Raw genomic sequence first — 15,000 nt, forward strand, 5'->3', positions numbered from 1 at the left:
GATTCATGAATTCTCAAAGTAAGATAGTGTTTTCTATAAAAAATTTAGTTTAGGCCGGGCAGGGTGGCTCACGCCTATAATCCTAGCACTTTGGGAAGCCGAGGTGGGTGGATCACGAGGTCAGGAGATTAAGACCATCCTGACCAACATGGTGAAACCCTGTCTCTACTAAAAGTGCAAAAACATTAGCTGGGCATGGTGGCATGTGCCTGTAATCCCAGCTACTCGAGAGACTGAGGCATGAGAATCACTTGAACCCAGGAGGCAGAGGTTGCAGTGAGCTGAGATCGAGCCACTGCACTTCAGCCTGGTGATAGAGAGAGACTCCATCTCAAAAAAAAAAAAAAAAATTTAGTTTAACTAAATATTTGCTAATGATTGCAGTCTATTAATCATTAATGTTTTATGCCTCAGCCTTAAAAGTAATGCCTGAAGTATTAAGCATTACTGCAGATACATTTTTTAAAAAATTCATTTCCCAGCAATAAGAATTTGCCATTTTTAGGCCAGGTGCGATGTCTCACGCCTGTAATCCCAACACTTTGTGAGGCGGAGATGGGAGGATTACTTGAGCTCAGGAGTTTCAGACCAACCTGGGCAACATAGCAAGACCCTGTCTTACAAAACAAAAAATAAATAATTAACTGGGTGTGATGATGTGTGCCTGTAGTCCCAGCTACTTGGGAGGCTGAGGCGAGAGGATTGCTTGAGCCTGGGAGGTTGAGGCTGCAGTGAGCCATGATTGCACCACTGCACTCTGACCTGGGTGACAGGGCAAGACCCTGTCTTAAAAAAAAAAAAAGAATTTGCCGATTTGCCAATTTTAGAAACAAATTAAGCATTAAATATTGATGAAATGTAGTAATATATTTACCAATGCAACGTTGAACTTGAGATTTTAGAAGTGCACTGACAATTCAAGTAGTTGTTGACTAAAAAGTAAAAAGCTTGGGGAAATATTATCAACATATCCTAATTAATAAGATTTGAAGTGTTAGTGGGCCACTGGTGAAGTATATTGATGTGCACATTCAGTCCAGTGAATTGTTGTTTTTCATTAAAACTCTCCAATCAAGATATGGTTGTATACAAATGTCAACTAAATATGAACACCTTAAAGAAAAGAAATTATACAATTAATTCATCAATGAAAACATTATTCTAAGCCAGGCATGGTGGTTCACCCTTCTAATCCCCGCATTTTTGGAGGCCAAGGCAGGAGGATCTCTTGAGTCTAGGAGTTCGAGACCAGCCTTGGGCAACATAGTGAGATCCCATCTCTACAAAAAATAAAAAAATTATCCAGGTGTGGTGGCGCACACCTATAGTCTCAGCTACTCTGAAGCTGAGGTGAGAGGGTTGCTTGAGTCTGGGAGGTCAAGGCTGTAGTGAGCCATGATTGCGCCACTGCGCTTCAATTTGGGTGACAGAGACCTTGTCTCAAAAAAAAGAAAAAATTATTCTAGTTGTTTTGAAAGCTTTTTATCAGACTTGGAATTCTAAATGAAGGAAATAGTATATAATGAAGATCATTTTTAAGAGAAAGATAACTAGCTAGGTGTGTTGTCTCACACCTGTAATCCTAAGCACTTTGAGAGGCCAAGGTGGGCAGATTGCTTGAGCCCAGGAATTCAAGACCAGCTTGGGCAACATGGCACAACCCTGTCTGTTCAAAAAGTACAAAAAATTACAAAAAATGGTGGAGCATGCCTGTAATTCCAGCTAACTGGGAGGCTGAGGTGGGAGGATCATTGGAGCCCAGGAGGTCGAGGCTGCAGTGAGTTGAGGTCGTACCACTGCCTTCCAGCCTGGGTGCCAGTGTGAAGCTCTGTCTAAAAAGAAGAAGAAGAAAAAAAACCGAGATAAACTAGTCAATCAGTTTGTAAGAAAAAGGACTAGGCTAGGTCAGCGGCGCATATTTGTAATTCCAGTACTTTGGGAGGCCAAGGCAGGAGGATCGCTTGAAGTCAAGAGTTTGGGACCAGCTTCGGCAACATAGTGAGACCCTGTCTCCATACACAAACAAAAACAGGAGTAAATAAAGGTAGTCTTTCTAAGGAATGAAAGCAAAGACATAATCAAACTGTTGTCATATTTTCATGTTGCGAGGGAATTCTTAAGTTGAATAAAGAAGAATAGCACTATATTTTAGTGATGTTTAGAGATTGAATAGGTGAAATATTTGGTGGATGAAAGCATAATTTCTGAAGCACATTTTTGTCGGAAAAGAAAAGCATAAAGAGGGTACTAGTATTATTTGACATCTTTCATTAATAAGAGGAATACAAAATAATAGCAGTACTTTATGTTGGAAGATTTTAAATGTTTCAGAATTACTTTAAAAGACTATTTTTCAAACTAGGAAAATTATTGATAGTAAAGTGTTGTGACATTGAACTATTTGTGAATGAAATAGAAAGATGTCTGGGATTTGTTTCAAAATAATTAAGAAAAGTGGAGGCAGTAGAAATAAGGCTGTCCACGAGTTAATAATTGTGTGATGGGTACATGCAGCATTACTGCCATTTGTTTATTTATTTTTGAAAAATTTCATTATACAAAATTTAAATATGTTATTATGTAATAAAGAATACTGTTTCCAAATAACGGATCATTACTACTAGGCTGGCTGAATATTGGGCTCATGATGATACTGAATAATTCAGAATGATACCCATATGAAACAAGATGATCTTTTTTGTTTTTTTTTTGTTATTTCAAATTTTATTCCACATTGTGTTTTAAAATTATTTTTCCATGTTGTGGAAGCCTCCTAGTTGGCTAAGCCAAAGCATCACATAATAAAGGAAAGGGATACAACGTGGATTTATGTCATCATTGTTCTTGAAGAAAAAAATAATTGGCCCAGATGTCATATGATTTGAAGAATGTCTTTTTTTTTTTCTAATCTGACCAATGGTAGCACATCACATAGTTTGAAGAATGTCTTGTAAGTAACACCTAGTTGTAAAAACTGATAATACTGTCTTATTTTAGATACTGTATTTCTGATGATTTCATGATTTGAATTTGACTCATAAGGTTTAGAAAAAAGCAAACTTCATAGAATTGTTTGTCTTCTAAGGCAGTGGTCTCCAACCTTTTTGGGACCAGGGACCGGTTTCGTAAAAGACAGTTTTTCCACAGACCCAGCAGGGTGGGGATGGTTTTGGGATGATTCAAGTCCATAATATTTATTTTGCACTTTATTTGTGTTATTATTACACTGTAGTATATAATGAAATACAACTCACCATAATGTAGAATCAGTGGGAGTCCTGTGCTTGTTTTCCTGCAACTAGATGATCCCCTCTGGGGGTGATGGGAGACAGTGACAGAACATCAGGCATTAGATTCTCAAAAGGAACACACAACCTGTCTCTTGCACGTGCAGTTCACAGTAGGTTTCACACTCCTATGAGAATCTAATTCTGCCACTGATCTGACAGGTGGCAGAGCTCAGGTGGTAACGGGTGTGATGGAGAGTAGCTGTAAATACAGATGAAGATTTGCTTGCTCGCCCACCACTCACCTCCAGCTGTTCAGCCCTGTTCCTAACAGGCCACCGAATGATAGTGATCTGTGGGCCAAGTGTTGAGGACCTTGTTCTAAGGGATATGAAAGAGAAGTATTGGGCTGGGTGTGGTGGCTCATACCTGTAATCCGAGCACTTTGGGAGTTCAAGGTGGGTGGATCATTTGAGGCCGGGAGTTGAAACCAGCCTGGCCAACATAGTGAAACCCTGTCTCTACCAAAAATACAGAAATTAGCTGGGCATGGTGTCATGTGCCTGTAATCCCAGCTACTCCGGAGGCTGAGGCAGGAGAATTGCTTGAACCAGGAAGCAGAGGTTGCAGTGAAGCCATGATTGCGCCACTGCACTCCAGCCTGGGTGACAGAGTAAGACTCTGTCTCAGAAAAGAAAAAGGAGTATCTTCAGAACTGTTTCCTTCCCTTCCTCCCTCCCTCCAGTTCTTTCCTGGGCACTCAAAAGTCCTTATCTATGTGCTACTTCCTCTAGGCAGTATCATCACATTTATGGACTCAAACCTTTCAGTCTGAAACTCTACTATTGTAGACCCTTAGTAAATAAATATCTTCAGGACATCTCCTTTTTGAACTTCCGAGGTATTTTCATTTTTGGTTGGGGTTTCTTTCTATGTAAAGGAATATTTCTAAAGCTACAGAATCTTCTGAGATCTGATATGAACCTTGTTCTCAGAGGCATCATCCTTGTATCAGCCAAGCTCAAAACGTCAGACTCATCTTTGACTCCTCCTTCTTAATCTTTTCTGTTCATTTGGTCCCATCAGTTCCTCCTTTAAAATGACTATCATAGATGTCCCTTCTTTTCTCCTGTCTTATTACCCCTCTGTCATGAAGAATTGGAAGAGCTGGTCTTAGCTCTGTGTCTAGCTGCTGGCCTAGTTTCTTCATCACTGAAGTGAAGAGATTATACAGGATTGTGTTAGATCCCTTTCAGAGCTAACATTCTGTTCTACTCATCCAAGTTTTCACGTGCTCACACTTACATCGCAGTAACTTCCTAATTGTTTTTCGTTCCTTTAATTTTAGTCCTCTCTAATAAGATTAACCTTCATATGTAATTTTCATTGCTTTTAGGATAAAATCTTAGGTTTCCAGGTCTTCATTTAGGTCATGTCATCATTTCTGTGGTTAATAGTGTGGTCATTTGGCCGGGCGCAGTGACTCAGGCCTATAATCCCAGCACTTTGGGAGGCCAAGGTGGGCGGATCACCAGGTCAGGAGTTCGAGACCAACCTGGCCAATATGGTGAAACCCCATCTCTACTAAAAATACAAAAAATAGCTGGGTGTGGTGGTGCACGCCTATAGTCCCAGCTACTTGGGAGGCTGAGGCAGAAGAATTGCTTGAACCCAGGAGGCAGAGGTTGCAGTGAGCTGAGATCATGCCACTGCACTCTAGCCTGGGCAACAGAGCAAGACTCCGTCTCAAAAAAAACCCCCAAAAAACAAAAAAACAAAAACGTTTGGTCATTCATACGATGAGGCAGAGTGGAAACTTCATCCATCTTCAGAGTCATCTTCTCCTTCACACAGAATCAAGTGGTTACTAAATTCTGTCAGTTCTGACTCAAATGTCTTTTGGACCTATTATTTCTTCTCCTCTGCTGCTAATCTAGTCCTTCATCTTCTCTTATCTGGACATTTGACTTAACCTACCAAATGTTTACTCTGCCACCTGTTTTTATCTGTAGTTATCATTGTTATCTTTCCAAGCAAAGATCTGTTAACCTTCTCTGTTCCAAAAACCTTTGACTCTACGTTGTTTACGTATCAAACACAAGCTTCTTTCTAGATCATGTGGTCTCCTTCTTTACTTTTCTAACCTCATCTCTTGCCCTAGTCATAATGCACCTAGCTTTCTATTTATACTGGATACCAGCTGTTTCTTGAATATACTTCGGTTGTTTTTCTTATGCCATACTTCTACCTGGAATTCTCTAAACCTCTTTATCCCTCTCTACGTGGGGAACTCCTCCCTCAAAGGCATGGCTTATTGGAATTACCTTTCTTAAAGCTCTGAATGAATTAATGGTTGCATTCTCTCTGCACCTATTATGCATATCTTTTGTGGGTGTGGAGCACATCAAGTTACTTGTATATTTTCTGGTCACCCAGAATCTCTTTCCATGTGGATCGTGAACTTCCTGGTATCTGTCTCTAATTTGTTTATCCTAAGAGTTTGACAATATTGGGATATATAATATAAACTAATATAAAATAATAAGGCTTTTCTGTTTTTATTAGAAACAAAAAAAAAGGATTTTTATTCTGTTATTTTGAATACTTTAAAATTTTCCTTCAATCTTGCCTCATTTTGGTTTTTCTTATCTTTCTTTAAAAGATGCTTCTTCTAAATTTTTTGTCTACCCTAGGTCTTTGGGATCAACGTGGCCCATGGCTGGGCTGGACATCCAGCAGTACTATTGATAGGAGTCAAAGAACCTTGGGCCAGTCTAGTTGTGACTACAACAAATGGAGCTTTGGTTTAACTCTGTGTGTTTGAGTGTAGGCTACTGAATTGTGCTTTACCTTGCTGCAGTTGAGTGTGGGCTGGTCGCCAAGTTTGGATGTTGTTGAAAGGTGTAAGACTATCTTTTTCATTAAAACAGATCCTAATATTTCATTTAAGAGATGTCCTGCTGGGCTTGCTTCTCTAGACCTGAGAAATTCTTCCCTGAATTACGTTTAAATTCTACCGCTGAGCTTGATTTTCTGTATGGGAGTAAACTTTCATTTTAAGGTAATGATTTCTATTTTTTTGCATAGATATGTGCTTTTTATATTTTCTACTCTCTATAGAATTGTTTGCATCAAGAATTTTCCAGAACCAGGAGGGCACGGTGGTACAGGCCTGTAATCCCAGAACTTTGGGAGGCCGAGATGGGCAGATCACTTGAGTTCAGGAGTTTGAGACCAGCCTGGCCAATATGGAGAAACCTCATCTTTACAAAAATACAAAAATTACCTGGGTATGTAGTATGTGCCTGCAGTCCCAGCTACTTGGGAGGGTGAAGTGGGAGGATCACCTGAGCCCATGAAGTCGACACTGCAGTGAGCCCAGATCATGCTACTGTACTTCAGCCTGGGGGACACAGTTGTCTCAAAAAAAGAAAAAAAAAAAGAAAAAAGGAACATAGTGTCTCAGATGGAAGACCTAATAGAATCAGTCTCTGTCAAATGTATTTGTTCTATTTTGTTACATAATGTTCACATCAAACAATTGGTTTTCATTGTGACTGCTGAGAGTGAAGTTTTCATGGTGTTGCTACACGTTATAGACATATGGAAGAAACATCTTGATATTTAAAAATTCTATATAGCATTTATCCATGTTTATAGTACAAATATATGTATTTTTAATTCTTCTGGATGCATTTAGTAAATTCCTCTGATTAATTTCAATATGCAGTTGCTCTAATCATACTATCTAATATACATGAAAATGTAGAAAACAGTTTCTCTGAAGGCTTTGGAATTGCTTTGTCTATCTTTATGTTATTTAGAAATAAAAGTAATTTGGAAATGAAATAGTTTTAAGGAGGAACTAAGCTGCCGCTAACAGCCAGATTATCATAGCAGTGTAGGCTAGCCAGGTTCACCTGCTTTTCAGCCTTTTCATGTAAAAGAAAAAATTGTTCTTTTATGATATTTAATAGTACATGTGCCTGAAACATCTAAGGTGTGCGGTATGAATTCCTCTACTTGGAGGAACTCCTGGAGAGGGGCAGTCACATGGGATGAGAGGAGTAAAGCTTCTCTGTCTCATGTGCCTGATCATTGAAATATTTCTAGACGTTGTGTTAGAGGATGCATATTTAGTCTTCAGACTGAGGTGTTGGCATATGCCCAAAGATTGGCATTCACGTAGTACAGTGCCAAGGAGTCCCATATGCCCTCTGGGACCTTGCAGCTTCTTCATATGGTGAACCTCAGAGATTCCACATCATCACTTACCATCTGACAGTTAGTTTACAAAGATAAAAAGTAATGATATATGTACTTTCTTTCATTCTCAATTTAAATGTTGCAAATAAATCTTAAGATTGCAAATGTTTGAGTATTTTATTAATTTAACAGATGGAAGTTATATTTAAACTTATTAATGAAATAATTACTGGGTTTGTTCCTTGTTCCTGTCCATATAATTTAGAGTAAGAGGCCTATGCTCAGTCTCTTCTGTTCAAGTTTTCAAATTCCTTTGACAGACTGGATGTGAAATTCAAAAGCCATTAATTTGATGTGTTAATTTTGCACTTTTTGACTTACTGCAAAGATCTTATAGTTTCCATAGCAACTATAACCTATCCAGATTGTGTAATATTCTTTACAGTATTAAAATAAAACTATGCAATTACATGAGCTTCTGGACTGCTTTGTCTAGGGGAACTGAGGATTGAAATATTTCTGTTGAAAAAATTATAGTTGCATGTGAAAAATTTTTCAGAAAGCTTTTATAATTTTGCTTAAAGAATACATCAAACTTAAATATTTAGCAATAGATATCTGATAGATAATTATATTATTAAATGTATAAAGTTTACATTGTAAGCGTTGCGTTGAGCTTCTCAGGGACATGTGCTCTCACTCATATACCCACAAATACATTTAAGGCACAGAAGGAACACTTGGCTTTGATTACATTCAGTCACCTGCAGTTTGTGCTTCTTAGTGGCTTCTGAGTGGTCTGAAAAGTCTAGTTTTATGTTTGGGCAAAAAACAGGATGGAGAAAAAGGAAAAAAATGATCATTTAAGCTTTCCTTATTTTTGACTTTGCTGTTTAAAACATGCCTGAGCTATCACTTTGAAAATACTAAAGATTGTTTTAGTAGGTATTTTCAGAGTATCAATTTATTTTGTTTTTTTTCTTTTTACCCCAATTCTAATTTAAAAGGCAGTATAATATTAGCAGTAAAGTTAGTCGACATAACTTCCTTCATCTTAATGTAACTGTTTTTAATTTTTTGTATTGCCTTCAACATATTTGTAGATGTATATTTTTATATAGTATAATTTGTGTATTTTCTCAGTACCATATGGTACACATTTTCCACATTTCTAATGACCTTCTAGCCATCATTTAAAAAATTGTATCATAGTCCATCTTGTTGACATACCTAGTATGTGTTGTTTGTCAAAATACTGTTTAATTATTTCCTGAATGCTATCTGTTGGAAGAAAAATGGATATAATTTTCAAAATGATTGTGAGGGAAAGTAACCATAACTCAATTATTTGCTTATAGATGATTGTGAAAATCTTCAAAAGGGATGTAAAATGGTGTTTTAAAATGTAGATTTTGAATAACATCCTAAACTGCTCTATCTGCAGGTCAACACAGAATGGGGAAAATGAGGAATAGCTAAGTAGACAGATGTGACACTACTTTGGCGCTATATTTGACAAAAACATCATGACATGGTGGTACTTTGCTGAGGCTGTAATACAATCAAAAGACAAAACTTGAAAGGCATGGATTTAACTCCTCTTATAAGAACAACTCACAATATGAACTATAGTTATGATATCCAGCAGGGACCTTTGTGTGGCTGGTTCTGGTTTCAGCACTCTTGAGAATGCTTACTGTACTTACTGTGTTATACTAGCTGTCTACTATTAATATTTTAACAGAATGTTTCACTGATTTTTGAACTGCTGTATTCTCTTGGTTAAGCAACTTAGTAACTATTGGGATTTCCCAGAATTCCTAATACTACGTGCATTGTTTGAAAAATCCACTTTAGGTACTGGATTTCTCCTAGTGTTCCTGAGAATGACATGTTGGTGGCTAGAGCTTTGACCTCTTTAAAAGGCTTTTGATTGAGGTCTCTTTAAAAGACTTTTGATTGAGGTCCTCGGGCTTTTGAATGTCCCCGTCCTAAGTGAGATACAGTGTGTTTCAGTGGGTTATCATTCCTATGAATGCTTCTTATACTATGAAATTACTTCAAATGAATCTGGGAGTTTATGCCTGTCAGTTTTTTTGTAGCGAATGTCTATAACAGAATGCTTTATGTAGACTCCAGATAATTAAGACAGGAGTGGAATTATCTTGCAATATGTTTGAGTTTATATTTATGCTTGTTTACTCTTTGAAACTAGTGCTGTGTTTAGTATCCTGTTCTGTTTCAATTTTGAATTTTGTGTTTTGGCTCTGTCTGATGTTTTCATTGTGACATGAATTTCTTTTGGTATTTCATATTTCTGTAGTTGAAATATTATCAAAAATAATAAGCAATGCATGGCATAGTGAGAGTGTTTACATATCACTGAGAAATTAAGTGCGTTTCCATTGTTTTTGTAGTTATAATTTTGAATCTGAAAGTAATATATGGAAAAATAATTTTTTTTGTTTATGTGCAGAAAAGATGAAAAGGAATATGCATTGAAGCAAATTGAAGGCACAGGAATATCCATGTCGGCTTGTAGAGAGATTGCAGTAAGTGGATACAAATACAGTTATTTATTTTATTATTGATATTGGGTGATGATTTATTTTAATATAAAAGAGTTTCATTAATATATATAATGAATGTTTATTTTACATATGTTTAAGAATATTTTATGTAGAATGAGAAAATCTGTATAAACTTTTTATTTTATTTTTAAATTTTGAGACAGGATCTTATTTTGTTGCCCAGGCTGGAGTGCCCAGGCTGGATCACAGCTCACTGCAGCCTGGACCTCCCAGGCTCAAGAGATCTTCCTGCCTTAGCCTCCCAAGTAGCTGGGCCTACAGGCGTGTGCCACCACACCTGGCTAATTTTTAAATTTTTTTGTAGAGAAGAGATCTCCTTATGTTACCTAAGTTGGTCTCAAACTTCTGGGCTTAAATGATCCTCTCTCCTTGTCCTCCCAAAGTGCTGGAATTAAAGGCGTATGCCACCACGCCTAGCCCATAAACTTTTTAGTTACTTGAAAGTCATCTTTGAATATCTTCTTAATGACATTTAAGATTTGTGATCTCAGTAATACTGAACAAAATGATTTAATTTATTAAAATTGTGATGGAATTTTAATTAGTGATTTAATTAATGTCTATTTTTCTGTAGCTTTAGGACTGATAAGGTCTTTATAGAGTAAGGGGTCATACTATTAAATCTTATTCATTTTAAATACTATTTCTGAAATATATAGTGAGATTTTATTAGTCACCAGAAAATAAGACCATCATAATAATAGGATAATCCCTTAAAGAAAATAGATCCTTGTTTTGGTCTTTATGTATCATACTAGTACATTTAAGAAATGATTGTCCACAAGAATACCAAACATTTAATGAGTGTTTACTAGGTACCAGGCTTACTAAGTGCTTTCAAGTGTTAATTCACTTAATTTTCACAACAGTCTGTGAAATAAAATTTTAATATCCCCATTTTACAGATCAGAAAACAGAGGCAAAACTATAATTATAGCTCAGAAGGCTTACTATTATATTACCTTATTTTAGTTCTTCAGTAAATGTTGCTAATTAGGGCTTTACCATAATATCACATCTATTAGAGATGTTTGTCTCTAAATTGTTAGATATTTATTTAAATAATTGTTACTTAATAATTGTTAAATAATTATATTGTACATATCCATTAGGGATTTCTGTCTCCAATTTAATAACTATTACATATATTGCCCAGAGTACCATGTTTCCGCTTCACCTGCACGGAAACACTCCTTCATCGCTTTTAGTCATAAGAAATGTGGTCAGAGAACACATGGGGTGGGAAATCTCTATACCTGGATGTCTGCCTTAGTAGCTAAGTAGTGATGAGTTCCAGTTTCATCTGTTAAATAAGGGAACTCTTAGGTCTCTTCTAATCATACCTTCTTTAATTCTAGAATGGGAGCCTCTCCCCGGACTGTGCGTACTTTGAGGGGCAGACCTTGTGTTTTTATCTTTAGTTCCTACTATAGTGTCTGACACAGCAAGTGTGCCATAAATGTTTCTTGAATAAATAAATGAATGAACAGAATAAAAAAATTCTACCAGTGGTCCACAATTCTAAATTTGTGTTACTTTTATTTTTAATTTTTTTTTTAGAGACAGGGTCTTGCTCTGCCACCCAGGCTAGAGTGCAGTGGCTTAATCATAGCTCACGGTAACCTTGAACCCCTGGCCTCAAGCAATCCTGCCTTGGCCTCCCAAAGTGTGGGATTGCAGGTGTGAGCCACCATGCTTGGCCCTATGTTTGCTTTAGGATGCACGTTATTTGAAAAAATTCTAATTGGGTGATTTTCCATTGATTATAAAGTGGTATTTGTGGCTGGGCGTGGTGGCTTACACTTATAATCCCAGCACTTTGGGAGGCAGAGGCGGGTGGATCACCTGAGGTCAGGAGTTCAACACCAGCCTGACCAATATGGTGAAACCCCATCTCTACTAAAAATACAAAAATTAGCCGGGTGTGGTAGCATATGCCTGTAGTCCTAGTTACTTGGGAGGCTGAGACAGGAGAATTGCTTGAACCTGGGGGGCAGAGATTCCAGTGAGCTGAGATTGTGCCACTGCACTCTAGCCTGGGTGACAAAGCGAGACTGTCTCAAAAAAAAAAAAAAAAAAAGTTTGGGGGAGGTATTTGTAATGTTTTACCAGATAAGCATTTGTTAAGTGATTTTTCACATTTTAAAATCCTCACATGTTATCATATCAACCAATATAAATATTATTGGTGTGCTATTTTTCTGTGTTAGAGTACCGTAATTTAGCACAGCATTTTCAGCCCTGCCTTCCATGAATTAATTGGGTAAATAACTGAAATTTTAGGTATTGATTAATAGGAAATGATAAGCTAATTATAAATGTCCTTTTTGAAACAGAGACTTCTGTGTACCAAGGAATCCATGGGCATGGATTTATATAAATTTGGAATGGATTTATATAAAATTTATATAAATTTGGAATGTGATGGAGAAACTTAACTCTTAAAATCTGTTACAGCCTTCATTCTTTTTTTTTTTTTAATTTTTTTTTAGGGAGACAGAATCTTGCCTTGTCACCCAGGCTGGGTTGCAGTGGCGCAATCTTGGCTCAGTGCAATTTCTGCCTTTTGGGTTCAAATGATTCTCCTGCCTCAGCCTCCCAAATAACTGGGATTACAGGCATGCACCACCATGCCCAGCTAATTTTTTGTAGTTTTAGTAGAGACAGGGTTTCACCAAGTTGGCCAGGCTGGTCTTGAACACCTGACCTCAAGTGATCCACCCGCCACAACCTCCCAAAGTGCTGCAGTTACAGGCATGAGTCACCACTCTCAGCCATAGCCTTCATATTCTTATTGAGAGTTTGCCTAATAGAACTTTAGAAAGTGTGCAGTTTCTAGATTGAATAGCATTTTATGAGTACCTTAAATACTTAGCCCCAACATGATAGGGATTTTCACAACAAGTTCAGCATGGATGGTATTTCACAGTGACTATGCATATATGTCTTATACATTAAGCCCACTAACACAATTTTATAATTATTGTTTTATGTATTTGTCCTTTACATCATATTGAAGAAAAGAGTTACAGACAAAAATACATTTATGCTTTCTTTTCTCTTTGCCTATGTCATTATTTTTCCTGGTGTTCCTAATTTTTTGTGTGGATTTGAGCTACTGTATAGAGTCCTTTCATTTTAGCTGAAAGCCTCCTGTTAGTATTTTTTGTATATCAGGTATACTAGCAATAAATTCTTTCAGTTTTTGTGTCTGGGAATGTTATAATTCTTTTTCTGTCTTTACCCAGCTATCCTTGATTTTTGCAATGTTAGTGTTGTTGGATGTAGAATTCTTGGTTGATAGTCTTTTTCTTTCACACTTTGACTGTGTCATCTCTGCATTCTGTCCTCCGTGGTTTCTGATGAGAAATCAATTGTTAATCTTGAGAATCCCTTGTATATGAGGAGGGGTTTTTTTTTTTTTCCTCTTGTTGATTTCAAGATTCTGTTTTTGTCTTTGGCTTTGACAGTTTGACTATGATGTGTCTTGGTGTGGATCTCTGAGTTATCTTACTTGGAGTTTGTTGAGCTCCTGGGATGTGTAGATTAATGTTTTTCATCAAATTTGAGAAGTTTTCAGCCATCATTTCTTTTTTTTTTTTAATTAAATTTATTTTATTTTGTTTTGTTTGAGACAGGATTTCACTCTGTTGCCCAGGCTGGAGTGCAGTGGCATAATCATGCTTACTGCAGCCTTGACCTGCTGGGCTTAATCAGTCTTACCACTTCAGCCACCCAAGTAGCTGGGACTACAGGTATAAACCACCATGCTCAGCTAATTTCTTTTTTTTTTTTAAATTTTTTGTGAAGATGAGGTCTTACTATGTTGCCCAGGCTGGTCTCAAACTCCTAAGCTCAAGTGATTCCTCCTGCCTCAGCCTCTGAAAGTGCTAGGATTATGTGTGTGAGCCATTGCACCCCACCACAGTCATCATTTCTTCACATAATCTCTTTTCTTTGCCTTCTCTCTCTCCTATTGCAGGTCTCATTATACATATGTTTATAGGCTTCATGGTGTCCCATGGATCTCTCTCCAAGGCTCTGTTCATTTTTCATCATTCTTTTTGTTGGTCAGACTGGATACTCTTATTGTCTGTCTTCAAGTTTGTTGATTCTTTCTTCTGTTGTTGAGCCCCTCTGGTGAAATTTTCATTTTAGTTATTATTTGTTTAGTTTTCCTGGTGGTGGAAGGACAGAGTATGTAAGGGAATCGAGAGTCAGAGAGGTTAAGAGGGACTGATAGATTGGGGAGAATGGAGGCAACACCATAAAGAGTAGATAGGGCTTGTTCTCTGTCGTCTTCCTTCTATATACCATTATATTACCTAATACCTAGTATTTTCTAGTTCATATAGGCACACATAGCTGAGAGGATTTTAAGGCAGAAATAATTAGGAATGAACATTTCACTCATTACTTTAAAATGTGAGACTGTGATTGCAGAATAACTCTTGAGGATATAGTTGGATGCTGGGAAAATAAGTTAAAGAGCTTGTAATCATGGAGTAAACTTGGAAGAAGTGCAAGTGTACAGAAAGGAAAAAAGTTTAAGAATGAAATGTGTTGTTACCTCAAGTCTCACTAAAAAAGAATGTCGTGTCACGTTTTAATTTCATTTGAACCTTACTGACCAAAGGCTCATTATAACCTCATACCTTTGTACAGTGCTTTACACTTTACATTATGTCACAACAGGGAGTAATTCTGGGTGATTACAATACCAGGATCATGTGAACATCAGCATTTTTAGCCTGGGATTACAGGGAAGTTCTAATATAAAGTCTATTACATTTGTAGCCTCTGTGATCTTAAGGTTGGTAGGTTGAAAACGTGGTAAATACTATTAATTCAAATCCTATTCATTTGTTTTGCGATTATGATATTAAAATATGTTTGTCATAAAATTAGCAGACAATATAGAAAAAGGCTGGTAAAAGCCCCTGTTATGCCAACACTCAGAAGTAATCATTTTTTTT

General features: G+C 37.0%; 1 protein-coding gene across 4 annotated transcripts in view; it reads left to right on the forward strand.

Annotated features, from left to right (window-relative positions):
- The window catches only part of CDK19 (cyclin-dependent kinase 19), a 237,785-nt gene that overhangs the window by 68,391 nt on the left and 154,394 nt on the right, over window positions 1-15,000 (forward strand). For all 4 annotated transcript variants that reach the window (XM_011970639.1, XM_011970637.1, XM_011970635.1 and 1 more), the window contains one exon: window positions 9,910-9,985. In XM_011970639.1, coding sequence (XP_011826029.1) covers window positions 9,962-9,985 — 24 coding nt within the window. In that variant the 5' untranslated portion in view covers window positions 9,910-9,961. The remainder of the gene's footprint in view (window positions 1-9,909; window positions 9,986-15,000) is intronic.

This window comes from Mandrillus leucophaeus, unplaced genomic scaffold, assembly GCF_000951045.1.
Source record: "Mandrillus leucophaeus isolate KB7577 unplaced genomic scaffold, Mleu.le_1.0 Scaffold96, whole genome shotgun sequence".
Lineage (NCBI taxonomy): Eukaryota > Metazoa > Chordata > Mammalia > Primates > Cercopithecidae > Mandrillus > Mandrillus leucophaeus.